The sequence below is a fragment of the Sinocyclocheilus rhinocerous genome, unplaced genomic scaffold (genome assembly GCF_001515625.1).
Source record: "Sinocyclocheilus rhinocerous isolate Xijiao unplaced genomic scaffold, SAMN03320098_v1.1 scaffold1697, whole genome shotgun sequence".
Lineage (NCBI taxonomy): Eukaryota > Metazoa > Chordata > Actinopteri > Cypriniformes > Cyprinidae > Sinocyclocheilus > Sinocyclocheilus rhinocerous.
In genome coordinates this window covers 915,424-936,438 of record NW_015629509.1, presented here as the reverse complement: position 1 = coordinate 936,438, position 21,015 = coordinate 915,424, and the positions used below count along the sequence as shown (strand labels likewise).

The window sequence follows — 21,015 nt, the reverse complement described above, 5'->3', positions numbered from 1 at the left end:
CTCTCTCTCTCTCTCTCTCTCTCTCTCTCTCTCTCTCTTTTCCGGGTTTGAGTGCGCCGCTGTTCTCCGGCCGTCTCAGTAGGAAACATGGCGGCCGTCAGTAAGTACTTGACAGCGAAGAACTCCGCTGTAGCTGGCGGCATCCTACTCGTTTTATACTTCCTAAAGCAGAGACGAAGATCCGCTGGACTGAACAGGTATGTGAAAACACATATAAAGTACCTAATGCATGAAATCAGATCACAAATGAAGTCCAGTGTCAGAGTGACCCCGGTTCAACTACAGCAAAATGAGTCCTGCATGGCCAAAATTATGGCCATGTGTCAAAACCTAATGAGCGTGTACAGTCTAGTGTACAGTAGGTAGGTGCCTCACTAGGTTTTGAGACTCATCCTTTGTAATGAAATACAGTCCTTGAAACCCACATGAGGCTTACTGAACATTATTATGCTTGTTGCAGTCTCACTATCCAACAATGGACTCTTTCATAAAAGGACAGTGTTTTGTTAGATAAATGCTGCTACAGTATGCATTCAAAAATTCTATACTCAAGAATGATAGTCAAGAATGATTCATATTTGCACCTTGAACTCTCTAGATTTAAGATTCAGCATCAAGCATTTTTATGTAATGCTTCATATTGAATGTTATTGGATGTACTGTAGTAATTATTATTAATATATTTATTTCATCATCCTCCACAGGAAGAAGGGTTCTTCAAATGATCTGAACAGTGAGGTAAGAGAAATGTTTTGATTGATCTCTGCATGAACTGATAAAAACTGTATACACACAGAATGCAGTGTAAGTTGCTTTAATGTAATGTCAGATGAATAATGTAATATATAAGTTGCAATCTTGACTATTTAGTTAAAGATCTGGCTGTGACTATATTCCATGAGTTTCCTTTGACTTTCAACACTTCTTGTGTTTTAAAACCAGCAGAAAGATGGCAAGAAAGAGAGAGCTGCTGTGGACAAGCTCTTTTTTATCCGGATCTCACGGATCGTCAGGATTATGGTGCCGAGATTCTTCTGCAAAGAGGTGAGAATTGACTTCATGAAAGTTCTTGCTGAAACAGCAAGCTGGGGTGAGGCATAAATAAATTAAAAAAAAATTTAAAAATATAAAAAAGTTTCCCTTTTTTCAATAGCCAATCACCTTTACTTTATGTCATAGTCAAGAACATGATTTTGTACTTGGTGTTGCTATTTAGAGCACATTTTCTTGTGCATTTTTTTCTGAACTGAAACATTATGCATTTTATACACTACCATTCAAATTTCTGGAGTCACTACATTTTTTTTTTAAATAAATTATTTTAATTCAGCAATGCATTAAATTGATCAAAAGTTACAGTAAGACTTTTACATTGTTGCAAAAAAAAAAATGCACTATTCTTTTTAACTTTCTATTTATCAAAGAAATTTCCCAAAAAATATTAAGCAGCACAACTGTTTTCAACATTCGATAATAATATTTGTTTAGCAGCAAGTCAGCATATTGGTATGATTTCCGTGACAGTTTCATGTGACAGTGAAGACTCGAGTAATGATGCTGAAAATTCAGTTTTGCCATCAGAGAATTAAATTAAATCTAATTAAAACATATTCAAAATGAAAACAGCTGTTTTAAATAGTAATATTTCACAATATAAATGTTCATACTACATTTTTGATCAAATAATTGCAGCCTTTGTGAGCATTAGAAACCTCGTTCTAAAACATAAAAACTTATCAACTCCAAACTTATAGGATAACGTGCATGTGTATCTGCTAAATAAAAGCGAAGCATTTCAGCTCATTATGGTTTTTCACATTATCTATTTATTTATTTTTATTTTTTTGTATGTCACAGACATGGTACCTGCTCCTGATTGCATTTATGCTTGTGACTCGGACCTATTGCGACGTCTGGATGATTCAGAACGGCACTATGATTGAAAGGTACCGTATTGATCTAGATCTCAAACTATTACACTTTGCAAAGACGCCAAGCATTTATTTAAATATTGATTTAATGTGATTTGATTGTATGATTGTTTTGACATTTTAACAGTGGAATCATTAGCAGAGATATCAAACTATTCAAGAGGCACTTTTATTCCTACCTGACTGTCATTCCTGGGGTAATTTACTGTATCTTCATGTGCTGTGAAAACTAATGTATTGTTACAGATGTGTCATGTGATTTACATCACTGAACCAGTCCATTGTGTTTCCTCACATGCTCACCTCTCAGATCTCCTCTGGTCTGCAGTTTAAATGCACATTTGTGTTTTGTTAATGTGTGCTTCCTCAAAAATCATTTGCGTTCATTTTGTTCATGCACATGAAGGACAGGCCAGCGGGATGAGTGTTTATTCGCTTCTGTATTAACTCTGACCGTGTTTGCATGTGTTTGTGTGCATGTTGTGGTTTGCAGTGCGATCATTGGTCGGTCCACTGAAGGTTTCAAGAAGTACTTATTCAACTTTATCACGGCCATGCCAGTTGTAAGTCTCTGCTTTTATCAAAGTTGGTAGTTAATGTTAATAGTCAGAGGAGTTCTGAGAATGTTAACTGTCGAAACTGTTGAATTAAAACTGCTTCCAAATAACCACCTTAAGCAAACAACCAAACTAATATATGCTTCCTGTTTACATAGAAACATCTCTGAGGCTAGAATGCGTTTGTTTAATATCAGTAAGAGAGCAGCATGCAAGAATTGTTTGAAGTTGTTGCTATGGAAACATCCAGATTTGTAAATGGCTGCATCTCAATCTTTTAGATCGCCCTGGTGAACAACTTCCTGAAGTTGGGCCTGAATGAACTGAAGCTGTGCTTTCGCGTGAGACTTACCAAACATCTCTACGATGAGTACCTTAAGTAAGGCCCATCACTGCCATGACATTATTCCAACTGAAATGTGACCCTGGATCACAAAACCAGTCATAAGGGTCAATTTTTTGAAAATTAGATTTATACATAATCTGAAAGCTGAATAAAAAAGCTTTCCATTGATGTATGGTTTGTTAGGATAGGACAAGATACTTGTATTATTAATATTTGGCCAAGATACAACTATTTGAATATCTGGAATCTGAGGGTGCAAAAAAATCAAAACACTGAGAAAATCACCTTTAAAGTTGTCCAAATGAAGTTCTTAGCAATGCATATTACTAATCAAAAATTACGTTTTGATATATTTACGGCAGGAAAGTTACAAAATATCTTCATGGAACATGATCTTTACTTAATATCCTAATGATTTTTGGTATAAAAGAAAAATCTATAATTTTGACCCATACAATGTTTTTTGGCTATAACTAAAAATATACCCCAGCGACTTAAGACTGGTTTTGTGGTCCAGGGTCACAAATATTCTTCACGAAAACTCAGTAAAATGCATTACTATTATATTTGCTCATACTGGATTAGCTGTTTGTTATAATGTGCTTAAATACAAATTATTAAAATGGATGCATTGACATTAAAATTCTGATTAATGGCTGATATTAAAATTGAAAATAATTTTGTGTAAAAAAAGTATTATTTTTAATTTATTATTTTAAATTTAGGCATCACTCACTATTTAGAACTGCAAGTATGTAAGACTTTAATTTTAAGATCTGCTGAAGATTACATTTAAATTTTTAGCCTTAAAAATAATAGCTGAGCACTATGTACAAAGGTAATTTTAATGAAAATATGTATAAAATATTTTTAGTAAATTTTTTTATTAAAATGTTAAAAAACAACAACTACTATCGGCCGATAACCGATATGGTATGAACCAGATTGTTCAACAGAGGTGACATTTTTTTTCTTTCTGAGTGAGAAAAAAGTGAATTTGTTGTGAAATGTGATTCCTTCTGAAGAAAACGCAAAAGTCTAGTTACTAATCTCACTATCTTTGGGTTCACAGGGGATATACATTCTACAAAATGGGAAACCTGGATAACCGCATTGCTAATGCAGATCAGCTGCTGACACAGGATGTGGAAAGGTTCTGTAACAGTGTGGTGGAGCTTTACTCCAACCTCAGCAAGGTACGACACCCCTTTGTCCAAAATACCCAATTTACTTTCTTAGTATATTTCCCGGCATTTGCTAAGTTCTTCTTGCTTTTCCCCCTCCAGCCCCTGTTGGATATCGGTTTATACATTTTCAAATTGACAACAGCAATCGGTGCTCAGGTGAGAGTTTAAGACATTGTAAAAATCAACTGTAGATCAATGCCATTGGACATTTTGAGGATCTTTTGGACTCTTTGCACAGGGTCCTGCTTCTATGATGGCCTACCTGCTGATCTCCGGCCTCTTCCTGACCCGTCTACGTAGACCTATCGGTAAGATGACAGTGACCGAACAGAAGTACGAAGGAGAATACCGATACGTCAACTCTCGTCTCATCACAAACAGGTGACTTGTCTTACTTGTATGCGTTTTTGTACTATAATTTTGTTTTTCTCAAATTTTGATGCATGTCATAATTTCCTTCCCAGTGAAGAGATCGCCTTCTACAATGGAAATGTAAGGGAGAAACAGACAATTCATTCAACCTTCAGGAAACTGGTGAGTATATGACTGTACAAATATGTGAGTGTTTATTATCAAAAGGGTTGCATCAGTATTTACTGATAAATTACAGATAAGCCAATAATTATTTTGCTGATAAATGGCCGATATTTAAATGTATACTATTTTACCTAAATAAGATAAAAATAAAACTGGACTAATATGATTCATTTTAAATTGCAAGTGAATTTAGGCATTACAACGTTATAATGTACATTATGACAAATTAATGTTTATTTTGATTACATTTAACAGTGTTATTCAATTATTAGTGTGTCTTTTTAATTAATTTTGTGGCAAAGGTAATCTAAAAACGTAATAAAAGTAGATGAAATTAAAAGTAATTAAAGTATTAAAGGTAATAAAAATACATGTGCATATACAATTAAATAGCCAATACTCTAATATTGGCCAGTAATCTATAACCTTTGTAATATAGGTTTGCATCTTGATATCTGAGTTTGTTTGCAGGTCGATCATCTGCACAATTTCATCATCTTCCGTTTCTCCATGGGAATGGTGGATAGCATTATTGCCAAGTGTAAGAGGACGTTTCATTATCTTCCCTAAATAAAAAAATACATGATCATGGGCAGTAAAAGATGGCTAAATTGTTCTGTCTTGTTCCAGATTTCGCTACCGTTGTTGGGTATTTAGTCGTCAGTCGTCCTTTCCTTGATTTATCTCATCCTCGACATCTGACCAGCTCACATGCTGAACTGCTGGAGGTAAAACTTCACTCCTGATATCACGATTATTCCTAGTTAGTGGCCCTCAATTGTTTTTACAATGCATTTAAATCTTGACATGTTCTTCTGAAGGACTACTACCAGAGCGGCCGTATGCTGCTGCGTATGTCACAGGCGTTGGGCAGAATCGTCCTTGCAGGCAGAGAAATGACGCGACTGTCAGGGTAAAAGTTCACACATCCTCATCACCTTGCACCATGGTTACTTGCCATTTAATTAAAACTTGGTACATTCGATGCTATAAAATGAGTTTGTTTTTCACTTCAGCTTCACCGCTCGCATCACTGAGCTCATGAAGGTCCTGAAAGAGCTGAATTCTGGGAAATACGAACGCACCATGGTGTCTCAGTCAGAGAAGGGTGAGCTTCAGAGACTCTTGAAATCCAAAACAAACTTCAAAGAGCTATGTAATTGGTTTTTAAAAATTTATTTTCATGTTTTTTTATGAACAGATGCTTCCGAAAAGCTCACACTGATACCTGGAAGTGGAAGAATCATCAATGTAGACAATATCATCAAGTAAGAGCAGCTTCCTTCAGTCCTTTATCTCAGATTGAGTGCTTCACTGTTAGGAGAAACAACTATGCTAAGTTTAATATGTAATTTCTCATCAGGTTTGATCACACGCCCCTGGCTACACCTAATGGAGACATTCTGATCAGAGATCTGTGTTTTGAGGTGTGTTTATTATTTATACACTGACAATAAATGGAATAGAAATTCTTAATGTCTCACAATTTTGACCCTTATGTCTTGCGCCTTTTATATCTGCATATCAGAGGTTTTCTGAAATACTTTTTGCAGTTGCTTGCAACTTGCAATTTTTTTTTGCTTATTTTAAATCTCACAACTGTTTCTCAGAATTGCGGCTTAGATTAACACAGTTGTGCCTTTTATTTTTTCCTATTGTAACTTTGTTTCTCACCGTGTGATTTCATTTCTCACATATTCATATTTTTCTGATAAGTGCGACGTTGTTTCATTTATTCTTTTTCATTTGTAATTTGTTTTTCATTATTGCAAATTTGTTTCTCAGTGATTTTTGTTTAATATCTCACATTTGCGACTTTTTTCACAATATGATTTTATATCCCACATTTTCAACTTTTTCAAAATTGCAGCTTTACATCCTGCAATTGTGACCTTGTTTTTCATTATTGCAACTTTATTTCTCATATTGTAATTTTTTTAATAATTTTTTTTTCTTTCTCATTTGCATCTTTTTCTCATAATTGCATCTCTGTATCTAAAATTTGCAACTAATATTTGTTTCTCACAATTGTGGACTTGCTTCTCGCATTTGCAACTTTTTTCGCAATTGCGACTATATTATGGAAGCCCATTTCCGCCACTGAATAAAAAATGTAAAAAAAAAAAAAAAAAAAGGTAATTGCAAATTTTTATCTCACAGTTCTGACTTTTCTCAATTGCATGTTATAAAGTCAGAATTGCGTTAATAGAAAAGAAGTCCAAATTGCGAAGAAAAAAGTAAATCGCAAGATATTAACCTGCAATTGTAAAAAAAATAGTTTTTTTTTCCCCCTCATAATTGGAAAATATTGCATTTGCGAGTTTATTTCTCACAATTCTGATAAAAGTAGTCAGAATTACAAGAAAAAAGTCAGTTGCGAGGTATATCTCGCTATTCTGAATTTATTTCTCGCAATTGCGAGTTTATATCTCACAATTCTGAGAAAACAAGTCAGAATTGCGAGATTTAAACTCTGGCTATACTATGGCTTCCATAGTATATTTAATGATTATGACTTTATATATTGCAATTGCGACTTTGTGAACTTTTTCACAATAACCTTGTTTACTTTTTAGTCGGGATGGAAACGGGCTTCCATTTCTGTTCGAATTATGTTAATGTGTGTGCGCTCATCTTATTTGTGTATTGCTCTTTAAAGGTGAAATCCGGAACCAATGTTTTGGTGTGTGGTCCCAACGGGTGTGGAAAGAGTTCACTTTTCCGGGTTCTTGGAGAGGTGAGCACATCTGTGATACTCAGACTGAAATTCTGCCCTCGTTCCTAGTTCTCGGTGAAAATTCTTCCATTTTATCTGTTAAATGTTGGGTCTTCGGCCTCTCTCTAGTTGTGGCCACTGTTTGGTGGGAGTTTGACGAAACCAGAGAGGGGGAAGCTCTTCTACGTCCCTCAGGTGAAACTTTAACCTGATTTTTACAACACAAAACCCACTTTACCCATGGCAGAACATCTGAATGGTCCACAACAGCTGAATAACTTGCCTTTTTTGTCTGTTTTCAGAGGCCTTACATGACCCTCGGCACACTGAGGGATCAGGTGATCTACCCAGACACCCATGAGGACCAAAGGAAGAAAGGCATCTCTGACCAGGTACTATAAACTAGTTTTTTAAATCTGAAATGTTCTAAAAACCCTTTAACATGTGCAGATCCACCTATATTTATTTCATAATAATCCATTTTCATTCCATCCACCTGTTTTTTTGTGGCAGGTACTGAAGGAATACCTGGATAATGTCCAGTTAGGACACATTTTGGAGAGAGAGGGGTCGTGGGACATGGTTCAGGACTGGATGGATGTGCTCAGTGGAGGAGAGAAGCAGAGAATGGCGGTAAACAGACATGTTTAACAAACGCAAAGAAAGTCCCATACACGTACAGTAATGCTAAATGACTTACAGTAACTGCAGGAGCAGTTCTCATGGGACAAGCAGAAGTCAGTGGCACTGATAAGGGCTACGTTGTTGTCTCGTTAACATCCAGTTTTTGAACCACTTCACCACAATTTGTGTTAAAACCCAGATCTTTTACAATGTCATTGCACGTCCGCACTTAGACTGAGTCACATCATGTTGGAATCATCAGAATTACCGTAGGTATAAGAAAACAAATTAGAGATTTCCCATCCATGAGCTCAGAAAATTTCTATTTTAATTTGTCATTTGTTTTCAATAGTTTTGTGGTTTTTACATGACATTACAGCAGTCAAGTGGGAGAGGTCAGAGTTTCTCTAACATGTATAAAGAGTTCTTTGGATCTACAATAATTCCAGTAATGCTGAAATGACGTTAACTCTTCCTAACCTGATAAAAAAAACAGATATTGTTTCATAAAACCATGATATCATCCATTTTATTTTTTCCTTGCCAACCCGCAATGAGTGACGCTGCATTTTATAAGGTCACTTGGTTTCCAATGCGTAGCCCCGGCCTCACTGAAATCTGATTGGTCCAAAATATTGGTCCTCATATACACTACCATTCAATAGTTTATGGTCAAGATTTTTTTAATGTTTAAAGTCTCTTCTACTCACAACGGCTGCATTTATTTGATCAAAGCAGTAAAAAAACAGTAATATTGTAAAATAGAACTATTTAAAATCACAATTGTTCTATTTTAATAGATTTTAAAATGTAGGAATTATATTCCAATGTTGCAAAGCTGAATGTTCAGCATCATTACTCCAGTCTTCAGTGTCGCATGATCCTTCAGAAATCATTCTAATATACTGATTTACTGCTCAAGAAACATTTATCATTATTATTTTATTTCAAAAGGTTTTGCTTCATAATATCAGGATTTTTTTGTTTAAAAAAAAGTTCAAAAGAAAAGCATTTATTTGAAACTGAAATCATTTGCAACATTATACTGTCACTATTTATAAAATATATAAAAGTATTCTTGCTGAATGAATAATAAATATAATACAATTCTAAAACTGAATCTTGAACTGTAGTGTATATTTAACATCAAACACAGACCAATTCAGATATTATAGGACAAATCCCACATGGATTTCCACTAAACTCTGCAGCATTTTATTGTCAATATTATGCAAATTACATTTGTATGCTTATAAATGAGAATTCATAGATGTTTTGTTTTTTTCATAGATGGCCAGGCTCTTCTACCACAAGCCCCAGTTTGCCATCCTGGATGAGTGCACCAGTGCCGTGAGCGTAGATGTGGAGGATTACATCTACAGTCACTGCAGAAAGGTGCGCATTTCTCTATCCTAAAGAGACTTTCTCATCATATTTCAGTGTATTTTGCTGAAATTTCTCTTCATGTGTGGTTTATTCTTCTTGTTCCTCAGGTTGGCATCACCCTGTTCACAGTCTCTCACAGAAAGTCCTTGTGGAAGCATCATGAGGTGAGATCAGCGCTGCTTTCCCATCATCAATTTTTACCAACATTAACCGTATACTTAATCACAAAATGTCCTTTCTTCTTTCCAGTACTACCTCCATATGGACGGCAGAGGAAACTATGAATTCAAACTCATCACCCCTGAAACTGTGGAGTTCGGCTCTTAGAGGAAAAACAACAGCACTATACTATCAGCGGCCCTAGTGAGGGTCCCTAACTGTTCACTTCTTAAAGGGACAGTTCACCCAAAAATTACAATTCTGTCACAATTGACTCTTTCTTCTGTTGAAACCAAAATAAGGTAGCTGTTGACGGTAGCCATAGTATTTTTCCATACTATGGAAGTCAATGGAAACTGTTTGGTTACCAACATTCTTTAAAATGATCTTCTTTTGTGTTTCGAATAACTTGAGGGTGAGTAAATGAGTAACATTTTCATTTTTGGGTGAACTGTCCCTTTAAGGAGTCACCTGCCAACCTAATCTAGGAGTTTGTTTTTAATGGTCATAACCTTTTTGGGATGAAATTGTGTTTAGAGATTTATTAACACTACTTTTGTCCTCAGTGATTGTATATAATTTTGTAATTTAAGCAGTCCAATTTGTAGGACATCCGTTAAGTACGCTTGAGAGCGTATACCAAGGAAATACGTCTTGTGTCTGTGCACTAATTTGTTTAATAAATGAAATTTGTCTGTATAGGCTCACACAAATCAGTGCCACCTGGCGTTAGATACACGATAATGATTTAATATTGCCTTTTTCCTCATCAGCTAAGTCTTTCTTTAAGCTACTAAGTGGCCTTTCGTGCTCACTGCAGCATGGTTGGGTGGTCTGTATGTGTGCGAGTTGTTTTTATGGTGCACTTTACCTGGTATGGTAATTTGGAAAACCAGGAAGCCTTGTACAACCGTTTGGTGTCTGTAATCGATGAGAAGTTGCCCATGCACTTGTTTACTCCAGCACTGTTGGCATTTCTTGATGTGGAAGGAATCAGGAACGGTTGTTGTGTGTAAGAACTGTAAGAGACATTGTTGTAGCACTTCACACATTGAGCAAATGAACCACTTTGCTGTATGTTTTCATTAAAAAAAGGAGGTATTGATACTATGAAGTCTGTTAGTGCTCTTTTTTTATCTTGAAGAAATGGTTATAGATTGTGTTGATGATTTCAGGAGAGTGTGAATTCAGTTGGACTGGTTTATTGCACATTATGGTTACTTTAGGAAATCTTTGAAAAGATGAATGTTGAACTTTAACACACTTCAAATGTAAGTGAAAGGTCATTTAGATTAGACACTGCTTTGACCTTTCACCCTCCACATGACAAAGTATTTTTAATGTCTCTAGTCACCTGTTCTTGACCAAAGGTGGTAAAACACAAACTCGGATGTCCTATTGGCCAAAAGTGATTGAGAAATTCCATTTGCTATTTTGGATTTACCTGAATCACTGTACATTGTTTCAAACTACAGTCCATCCCATTTTATTGGTTTAAAAGTCTTTGTCCTTAACAAATACTAAGAATTATGACATTACCATGCAAACATCATTGCACATGGAGACTACCAGTCAAAGGTGTGGAAGAATTAATATTTTTTGAAGTCTCTTATGCTCACCAAGGCTGCATTTATTTGACCAAAAATACAGTAAAAACAGTAATATTGTGAAATGTTTTCTATTTAAATATATTTTAATGCCGTGGAAAAGGTAAATTTTCAGCATCATTAATCCAGTCTTCAGTGTCACATGATCCTTCAGAAATCATTCTTTTGACCGGAAGTGTATATAGTAATTCTTTAGTACAATGGTATATATCAGTGTGGTATTAACATCTGATACCATCACATTCACTGCACACTGGCACTGCATTTGTTTTGTACTGTAGTGTAAGAATCTATAGTCTGCCCCGACCCAGATTCCACTCCACAATATGTTTGATCATGCTCATTTCCCAAAATGGCTTAATTATTATAGAGAAGAAGAAAGTCAACAGTTATGTTGTTTGTAGATCACTTGGAACATATAAACAAACACTCGGAGACAGACAGAGAGAGAGAGAGAGAGAGAGAGACACAGATAGAGAGAGAGAGAGAGAGATGTGTGTGAGAAAAATTTTGAATTATTTAATAATTACAATAACAATTATTTTTATGAACATGTTGTTTGGTAGCTGATCATGTTATTAAAAAAATAAAAATAATAATAGTAATAATTATATAACACATATATATATAAATTATTATAAAATTATTCAAATTGTAAATTATTTACAGCAACAACTAATATAGTAGTAGTAATGGTTGTTATTGTTGGATTGTATTTCTAAGCTCTTTTTTTTCTGATAGCCGATAATAACATTCATTTGTTTACTTTGTAAACCGGTGAACGTTGGCCATCATGTGCTTCATTCTTTCATTCTGAGCTCAATACAGGAAGCTTGTCATAAACCACAAGTAGTTTCCTTTTAGGTGCAGAGAATTGAGTGTTAAGCTGTTTGTGGCTTGTCAGTGTCTGAGTGACTCTCAAACCTGTAACTTCACTTTACACTGTGAGCGTTTCCAGGATCAGATCAGCCGTCTGAAGGCATGATATGGCGTGGTTGGCCTTCCTTCTTATCTCCTGCCTTCAGACGCTCTACACAACATGTCAGGCGAATGAACAAGGTAGACTATTTCTGATGTATTTTCTTTATGATCTGTATTATTATAATCTTTAAGGAAGTGTAAACATATCTGGCCACATGATTACTAGTGCAGACAAACCAGTTCAGTAAGAATTTTTCATGTGATCAAGTGGGAAATGAGTTCACTTTGAGTCTGTTGAATATGCATTGATATAAACTCTATATCTACATGTTTTGTTTCTCTTCAGCTTCTCTGAAGTTTGTTGGTATTGGAGACTGGGGTGGACTTCCTATATACCCATACTACACACCGCATGAGTTCGACACGGCCAATGAACTGGGCAGAATCGCTGAGAGCTCAGGGCTGGACTTTGTCCTCAGTCTTGGAGATCATTTCTACTTCAGCGGGGTCAGAGACATAGATGACACCCGCTTTAAGGTGAACGCCAGGTTAAGTCAGTTGTGTGATTCATCTCCTCCTAAATTTCTGTCTTAAGTGCTTGTGAAATTTGCACAAACCGTTTTGAGGGATCTGTCATGCAAAATGTAGAGTTTTCTCATGTTAATGTGTATAACTGGCAGTACAGCTTCAAATTTTGATGATGTAACCAGGGTCAGACAGGTTAAAGAGCAGACGGTGATAGTGTGCAGGGTACTTCAGCTCAGTGAACTGTCTTCACACTCTCTGCTCACCTGATATAGTCAGTGTGATGAATTGGTCCCTCTAGTGGCAGAAGAACAGAATACAATAAAGCTTTTGCCTTATTCATAAGTAAAACTGGATTACTCCTAATCAGTCACCACAAATAAAATAAAATAAAATATAAAGGACCAGGGTACAATATTTTATTTTATGGTATTTTTATATGGTTTACCTGTTGCATTTAGTAAACACAAGTAAAACCAAGGATGGATCCTCATCACCATATTTAGATCAATGTAACTATGAAAATTGTTTTTAAAAGTCTAAACACATTTATAAAATAAAATAAAATAAAAAAATAAATAAAATAAAATAAAATAAAGGGTACTTCAGCTCAGTGAACTGTCTTCACACTCTCTGCTCACCTGATATAGTCAGTGTGATGAATTGGTCCCTCTAGTGGCAGAAGAACAGAATACAATAAAGCTTTTGCCTTATTCATAAGTAAAACTGGATTACTCCTAATCAGTCACCACAAATAAAATAAAATAAAATATAAAGGACCAGGGTACAATATTTTATTTTATGGTATTTTTATATGGTTTACCTGTTGCATTTAGTAAACACAAGTAAAACCAAGGATGGATCCTCATCACCATATTTAGATAAATGTAACTGTGATAATTGTTATTAAAAGCCTAAACACATTTATAAAAATTAATTAAATAAATAAATAAATAACAAAAAGTACCATTCTACATTACGAGGGTCCAGATGGTAATACCATAGTGCTTTGATATATTTTATACCATGATAATATCTTGTGCATTTACATCCCTTACAAAAAGTACTGTGATGGTATCATTTGGCAATACCATGGTACTTTCATATCTCCATTGTCACATTCTTTCACTTATTCTCTCTCACTTCTTCACCGATCCACAATCACATCCTCCTAAATCCCAGATATGAGCTGGAAAACACTCCAGGCATTCCATAATAAAAATATGCCCAGCTCTTAAAGCGATAGTTCACTCAAAAATGAAATCTGTCATTGTTTACTCACCCTTATGTCATTGCAGTCGTGAATGCTGCTTTGCTTTCTGAGCAGCACGAAGAAGAAATGTTTCAAATCTATTGATACATGAATTTCTAAGGCCTAAACGTGATCAAAACTTTGCTAAAAAAAACTTGCCTTATGTCGTCTGATTGATACGTTATGCTTTTTTTTTAGCAAGTAAAAGGCCTTTTAGAATAACTGTAAAAGTGTCCACTTTGAGGTTTCTTTTTGACGCAAAATCTTAGAAAGTAAATGTAAGAATAACTTATATATTTCTATTAATATTTCAATATTAACACGTACTGGATTGAAGCAATTTAGGTTTACTTGATTACCCATACATAATTTTTTTAGAAAAACATGCTAAAATGTGAGTATCAAATGATACATCAGGCTTTTTATGAATATTTGATCACAAAAGCATTTAAATATCATCTTATTAAGACATTTTATTGAAAGGTATTGTGTGGCAACTGATATGTATGTGTATTTTATGTAAATAGTCTGCTATATGGTTATAAAGATCTCACTGATTTACATTACAAGCTATCAGAATTTCTCTCTCTTCCTACTTTTTGGCCATATCAGTCTCTTTGGATTTGAGACTTTAGTCTTTACAACTTTACAGATCTTCTTTATGCACCAAGAGCTTGTAACACTCCAAAGAGAAAAGAAAAAATGAAATCGCATCATATGACCCCTTTAAAGGTTCACCCCAAAAAATTTACATTTTCTGAAAATTTACTCACCCTCAGGCCATCCAAGATGTAGATGAGTTTGTTTGTTCATCAGAACAGATTTGGAGAAATTTAGCATTACATCATTTGCTCAGCAATGGATCCTCTGCGGTGAATGGGTGCCGTCAGAATGAGAGTCCAAACAGCTGATAAAAACATCACAATAATCCACAAGCAACCCACATGACTCCAGTCCATCAATGTCTTGTGAAGTGAAAAGTTGTGTGTTATCAACTGAAACTGTTGCTTCCTGCTAAAATACGAGTCCTCTAACAATAATATTGCTTTCTCCAGTGAAAAAGTCAACTCATCTGAATCAGGAGAGAAAAATGCACACATCAGGCACCATTTACAAAAGAAAATAGAACAGTTCTAAACAAATATGTTGGTGGATTTATGTGAGAGGACAACAGGGAATGGACTTTTCACTGGAGGAAGTTTTATTATGGATTATGGACAGATAATTTGGCCAGAAGCAACGGTTTAAAGTTAAAAAGTCTAAATTATGGATTTGTTTCTTACAAACATGCAGCTTTTCATTTTACAAGACATTAATTGATGTACTGGAGTTGTGTGGATTACTTGTGTGGATTATTGTGATGTTTTTCTCAGCTGTTTGGACTCTCATTCTGACGGCACCCATTCACTGCAGAGGATCCATTTGTGAGCAAGTGATGTAATGCTAAATTTCTCCAAATCTGTTCTGATGAAAAAAAAAAAAATCAAACTCATCTACATATAGGAAGGCTTGAGGGTGCATACATTTTCAGCTATTAATTTTGGGGGGATTATTACTTTTTTGTTTTTTTTACAAATTTATTAAAGCCTTAATAGTGTATTTAATGGGTACTAAAACATCAGCATCATGCAATTGAACTATAAACTTTGTTTTTTAAAAATGTTTTCTTTTTCATCAGTTTATCAGAGAAGACGATGGAAGTTCATACGTTGTCAGCGGAACTGGAGTTAATGCGGAAATTTACACTGACCACAAAAACAGCTTCCCGTCGTCATGGCAGCTGTTCTCCAACGCAGTCAATCAGACGACAGGAGCGTTTGTGTACTTTGAAGTCAACACAAGTGAGATGTTGATAAATTACATCCAGGAAGACGGGAAGTGTGTGTACCAGACATCCGTCCCAAAACGCAAAGTCCAACTTTTGACGTCATTATAACATTTGCCCCAGTCTGCTCTCAATGAACACATCAGTCACTTTGCCAAAAGTTCTTTCTAATTGCACCAACAATTCTTTGTGTACGTGTATGTACATTTTAATTTAGTTTTACCAGTTTTTTTTTTTTTAAATGTCTGTTTATCTTGCTATGTACAAAAATAAAACGTTTTTATTGCTGATTATTGGAAAATATAGTGCACTGGTCTTGGAATTTGTATAGACAAAAACTATTTATAAAAGATATTTTATTTAAGTTGCAAATGTGAGTTTGCAGTCAGATGGGATGTGATTCAAAAGACCAAGGATCTAATATATATACAGGTGCATCTCAATAAATTAGAATGTCGTGGAAAAGTTCATTTATTTCAGTAATTCAACTCAAATTGTGAAACTCGTGTATTAAATAAATTCAATGCACACAGACTGAAGTAGTTTAAGTCTTCAAAATAGGCATTTTCAAAATGATATAATAAATGATCTGTGGAGTATTTTGAGCTGAAACTTCACAGACAACTTCACAAACTTCCATATTCTGGGGACACTATGACTTATATTACATATTGTAAAAAGGGGCATAATATGTCTTCTTTAAATGAGTTTGATGAATCAATATGAAACATAATATGAAATATAATGACACATGTGCAGTTTTGTATATATAACAGTTTTATTTACAAAAAAAAAAATCAGTACCATTCCTACTGGATTCACAGGTTTGTAGTACAATTATAAAGTTTATCAAAATGACAACAATAAACCAGATTTAACATTATTTTATGATTGCTGGTTAGCCATGTACAGTTGCAATGTGCTAAAACTTAACAAAACGTTTTGCTGTCACAAAAATACTTTAAAAACAAATACAGTTTACCACATTAATAGCTAAAAAAATAAATTAGTGTTCTTTCATTTCATAAAATGTGCTCCGATTTTGATTCTCCCAAGTGCATACAATAAAAAACCCATCATAAACCATACAGTATTTCCATTTGTTAGAAAGTAGATGAAATTAGGCAGTGCTTCTAAAAATGTTTATACAGTACACTTCAGTGCCAGACTAAAGAACCCACCACCTGACAGTATAAAGGTCTTGTCTTGCTAAATAACATGTCTAACATATCTACAGTTTGAGGTTTCACAGAAACACAATTTTCCCACTGTTTTCTAGTAGAACGGGACGCCATCCTCCCTAAGGGAGAGTCCAATTTAGATCTACCAAACAGAGCATCCACACTCCTCACACACCGTTCAGTGCTAATCCCTCTTTTCCTGTGTTTTTTGCTCTCTTTCTTCGTCTGCAGCACATCACGATGACAATAATGATTGTTGTTATTGCCAAAATGATAATAAGAATGGCTCCAGCGATGACACCCACGCCGTACTCTGCAAAAACATTACATCATCGTCATTAAGGTCACAACACTTGATTTAATGAGTTTGATGGACACCGCAGGAATTTTGCAGCTCTATTGGTCCCTAGACGCTGTGATGATTCATTTACAATCCACCCGACGGACACATTTCTTATCAATTATGAGTGCTATCGGTTGCATTAAATGTCTCTGTGAATCACACATTCATAGAGTCCATATAAATCTCTGATATGATACTATATCAGCTCTCCGACACTTCATGTGTTACAGCGAGAGTCCAGATCAGGGGAGAGTGTCTATTTTGGGAAAATGATTCACACTCTATCAGACAAAATTCCCAACGTTTGCATTTCCTGGGATTGTTGTGCTGAAAATCCCTGACAGACCATGTTTTAGTGTAAAAAAGTGAAAGCATTACCTTCAAAGATAGATGTGTTGTCTTCTGGTGAGCACTGGTAGTTGCTGATCTCCCCGTGTTGTTTGTCTAGAACGCGAAAGGGTAGGAAAGCCTGAACGTAAAAACAGTAACTCACTCCTCGGTCCAAATCTGTCAGCTCAATGATGCTGCTTTTACTGATCTTCTCTTTCTGAAGAGGCAAACACATAAAATATGTTTAACATATAAAGTTTGCAATAATTAAGATTTTTAAAAATGTTTTAATGTCGCTTATTCTCACCACGGTTGCATTTATTTATGCATTTATTAACAGTAATATTGTGAAACAGTATGACAATTTAAAATAAATGTTTTCTATTTTAATATATTCTAAAATGTAATTTATTCCTGTGATGCAAAGCTGAATTTTCAGCATCATTACTCCAGTCTTCAGTGTCACATGATCCTTCAGAAATCATTCTAATATGCTGACTTGCTGCTCAAGAAACATTTATTATTATTATCAGTGATGAAAGTTGTGCTGCCTTTTTTGTGAAAACTGATTTTTTTCCCTAGAATTCTTTGATGAATAGAAATTCAAAACAGCAGCATTTAAATCAGCATGTTAATAATGTAAATATAAATATTTTGTAACATTATAACTGTCTTTACAGTCAGTTTTGATCAATTTATTGCATCTTTGCTGAATAAAGGTATCAATTTCTTTTTAAAATCTTTCTGAAATCTTCTGAATGGTACTTTTTGGCATATTTTTGTATTGTGGCATATATTTGTGATCTCATGGTGAATAAAATAAATATTTTTAAATTGTCAAATTTTTAATTAGAACTATAATTACCCTTTAAGTTAAAAACAAATGTTATTTGTGAAAGAAAAAACTTTGAGTCTCTACCTGCAAAAAATGACAACAATTGACTATATGTTTATTATTTAGTTGAAAAAAAAAAGGTGAGGGAATTACTTGGAACAATTTTCACTCAGAAATTGCTAGTAAATTTTACAAACAAACAGTAACACATTGAATTAAACATGTACATCTGAAGAAGAAAGACTGAAATAGCATTTTCTTGTAAAACATACCTCAGTAATCTTTGTTTTATTTACAACTTTGAAGATGTTTCATACTATAAGTCAGGATAGTACTTTAGACTTTAAAAAGTGGTGAAAGAGCTCAGAAAAGTCTGTTTACTGCTTATTAAATAAGATAAGACAAAAGTAAGATTACAGACAACACTAACCTTTCCTGTGCTCTTGGCTTTCCTGTAGGTAACCTTATACTGCAGGTTGTCTCCGAAAACATCCCGAATATTCAGTCTCTTGTTATCCTCATTAAAGAGAGCTGTGGGGACGTCCGTTACGTGCAGCGTCATCTTCCTTTTGTCGCTGCTTACTTCTATTTTAAACTCTGGCCTGCCAATGGCAGCTGAAAGAGAATCAAAGCAGAAGATCTTTATAATGGTTCAATATCTTTTTGTCATTAAATAAAGGTGGTTGTGAAAGATACTGACTGTCATAGTAAGGGGAGAATTTCTCCGATCTGACATGAGGGAACTCAATCAAATCGGAGGAGATGCCCCGCATGGGTTCAGACAGGATGTCAGCGCTGTAATAGGCCTTCAGGTTTTTTAACTCTGCAGTCAGGTCGCATTCAGGTTCCATCGTCCTGATACAGTGCGGCGTCCGTTCTCTGTCCTGGCCGAGTCTACAGTCATTTACACAGACATTTAGATTGTAAAGAAATAATTTGGAAATTATCAATTATATTACATGAGAAAAAAGTGACAGGTTGGTGCCTGCTGTAACAAGTCCTGGGTGTGGAACTATGCAAGAGTTGCCAAATCTGCCTCATGTGAGAGATTAATACAGAGCTTTTTGTTCATAAAGGTTCTAATGCTTTAAATATTAATAAAAGCGTATCTAAACCCACTAGCATTTAAATCAAATCAAGTTAAATGGTCTGTTACAACCTGCAGAGATAATGCAATGCACTTTTAATTAAATTACTGATGGAAATTGTTAGAAGATTGAGTAGCAATTAAGTTAAAAACAATAGAAACAAAATACATAATACACTTTTATTGCCCATACACTATGCACCTTTATCAGTTTATGGCCCTTTTCAGATTACACAGTGAGAAACCTTTTGATATAATCAATGAATTATGACTTGATTGGGCAGAATCAATATGATCTAAGTAATATTAGATACCAGCCAAGGCAAACGGAGTCTTTTCACTATTGTATTTCAATAAAACATATCCTATGCAACGTATGAAGCTCATCTGTACATACTGTACATTTTACTTTATATAAGCCTGCAAGAAGAAACTGTAACAGATTTAGACCCTTTTCATTATTATTGAAACAATATCTTTTAAAGCGTTGTAATAAATTAGATTTTTTTAATTGAACCTGAATGGGTGTATTTACTAATTCTAGCACATTTTTCATAACTCTGATACTGCATTCAAGACAATAAAGGTAATAATATACAACCTGACTACTAAGTGTATTATAATAACAAAAAAATGACGACTTACTCTGAAAATTCAACAGTGTAGGAATAATTCGTTGGTTTTGGGCTCCATGTTAACATGGATTTAAAATTGACAGAGGACCAGGCTACGTTCTGTGCTTTTGGAAAGATTTCTATGAAACAGAAAAGCAAATGAAACAATACATTGTTAGAACGATAGAAATGCTTTCAAATAACTGGTTAACAAACTGAATAACACATTCAATCATTACGGCACAGGTACGTGACTTACCTGAGGCGCAAGAGCTCATGAAAAAAAAACCCAGCGCCAATTCAAGCATGCCACATTTCGTTTGCCTGTTACTTTCCATACTGTCCCCAGGCGAAAATACTAATCCAATTTCAGTACGAAGACCAAGTAAAACTCTTTTTACCAGGTAGGATAAAAATGAAGGTGAAACCTCGTCCCAAGTGGCTTATGAAGTCCTCCTTATTGTGTGTGTGAGCGCAGAAAAACCAGCCAGATTCCAATCGTGATTGCAGTGACACTCATGAAGCCCCGCCCTCTAGGACAAGTGGGTCTGTAACTTACGCACATACACATACATATATACTCGTACAGTTGATTACGACTAAAGAGCTTTAGCGTTTAAAGAATGCAAGTTTAAAAGGCAAGGAATAGTTTATTATATAATTATTAAATAATATGTCATTATTTATTTTAATTATTTATATATGTATATATATCTCTACCTAACTGACCTAATATATATATACTACTTGTTTCACTTCTGTTTCAGTTTTTATAACCATTTCTTACTATGTGTAAGTAAGTTGTTGTTTTTTAGCATGTGTGTTTGGCAGTGTTATTTTTTAGGATTACTGATAAACTACTGTCGTTTGATTTGTATTATTTGTTTTATTATAAAATAATATATATATATTGAATATTATAAAATAATATTATTATTTTAATACTTCAACAAACTAAATGAAAATGAAATAATATATATATTGAATTTATAAATGTGTATGTATATACAGGTGCATCTCAATAAATTAGAATGTCGTGGAAAAGTTCATTT

The 21,015-nt window shown here is 34.6% G+C and overlaps 2 protein-coding genes across 2 annotated transcripts; one reads left to right on the top strand and one right to left on the bottom strand.

Moving 5' to 3' along the window:
* The first annotated feature begins 15 nt into the window (after positions 1 to 15).
* LOC107739019 (ATP-binding cassette sub-family D member 3-like) lies at positions 16 to 10,553 on the top strand. Its single transcript, XM_016550982.1, has 24 exons — positions 16 to 197; positions 705 to 738; positions 943 to 1,044; positions 1,858 to 1,946; positions 2,425 to 2,494; positions 2,770 to 2,867; positions 3,907 to 4,030; positions 4,121 to 4,177; positions 4,260 to 4,402; positions 4,486 to 4,555; positions 5,030 to 5,099; positions 5,189 to 5,286; positions 5,380 to 5,471; positions 5,575 to 5,666; positions 5,760 to 5,826; positions 5,922 to 5,985; positions 7,218 to 7,295; positions 7,404 to 7,469; positions 7,577 to 7,666; positions 7,788 to 7,907; positions 9,189 to 9,293; positions 9,392 to 9,448; positions 9,534 to 9,661; positions 9,895 to 10,553. The coding sequence occupies exons 1-23, from the start codon at positions 88 to 90 to the stop codon at positions 9,609 to 9,611; spliced, it is 1,974 nt and encodes a 657-aa protein (XP_016406468.1). The 5' UTR covers positions 16 to 87; the 3' UTR covers positions 9,612 to 9,661; positions 9,895 to 10,553.
* A 5,787-nt stretch (positions 10,554 to 16,340) lies between these two features.
* Positions 16,341 to 20,488, bottom strand: LOC107739020 (tissue factor-like). Its single transcript, XM_016550983.1, has 6 exons — positions 20,223 to 20,488; positions 19,995 to 20,103; positions 18,963 to 19,156; positions 18,693 to 18,877; positions 17,476 to 17,644; positions 16,341 to 17,067 (listed from the first exon to the last, which is right to left on the bottom strand). Exons 1-6 carry the CDS (start codon positions 20,299 to 20,301, stop codon positions 16,922 to 16,924), a joined length of 882 nt encoding a protein of 293 aa, XP_016406469.1. The 5' UTR covers positions 20,302 to 20,488; the 3' UTR covers positions 16,341 to 16,921.
* Positions 20,489 to 21,015: the final 527 nt, after the last annotated feature.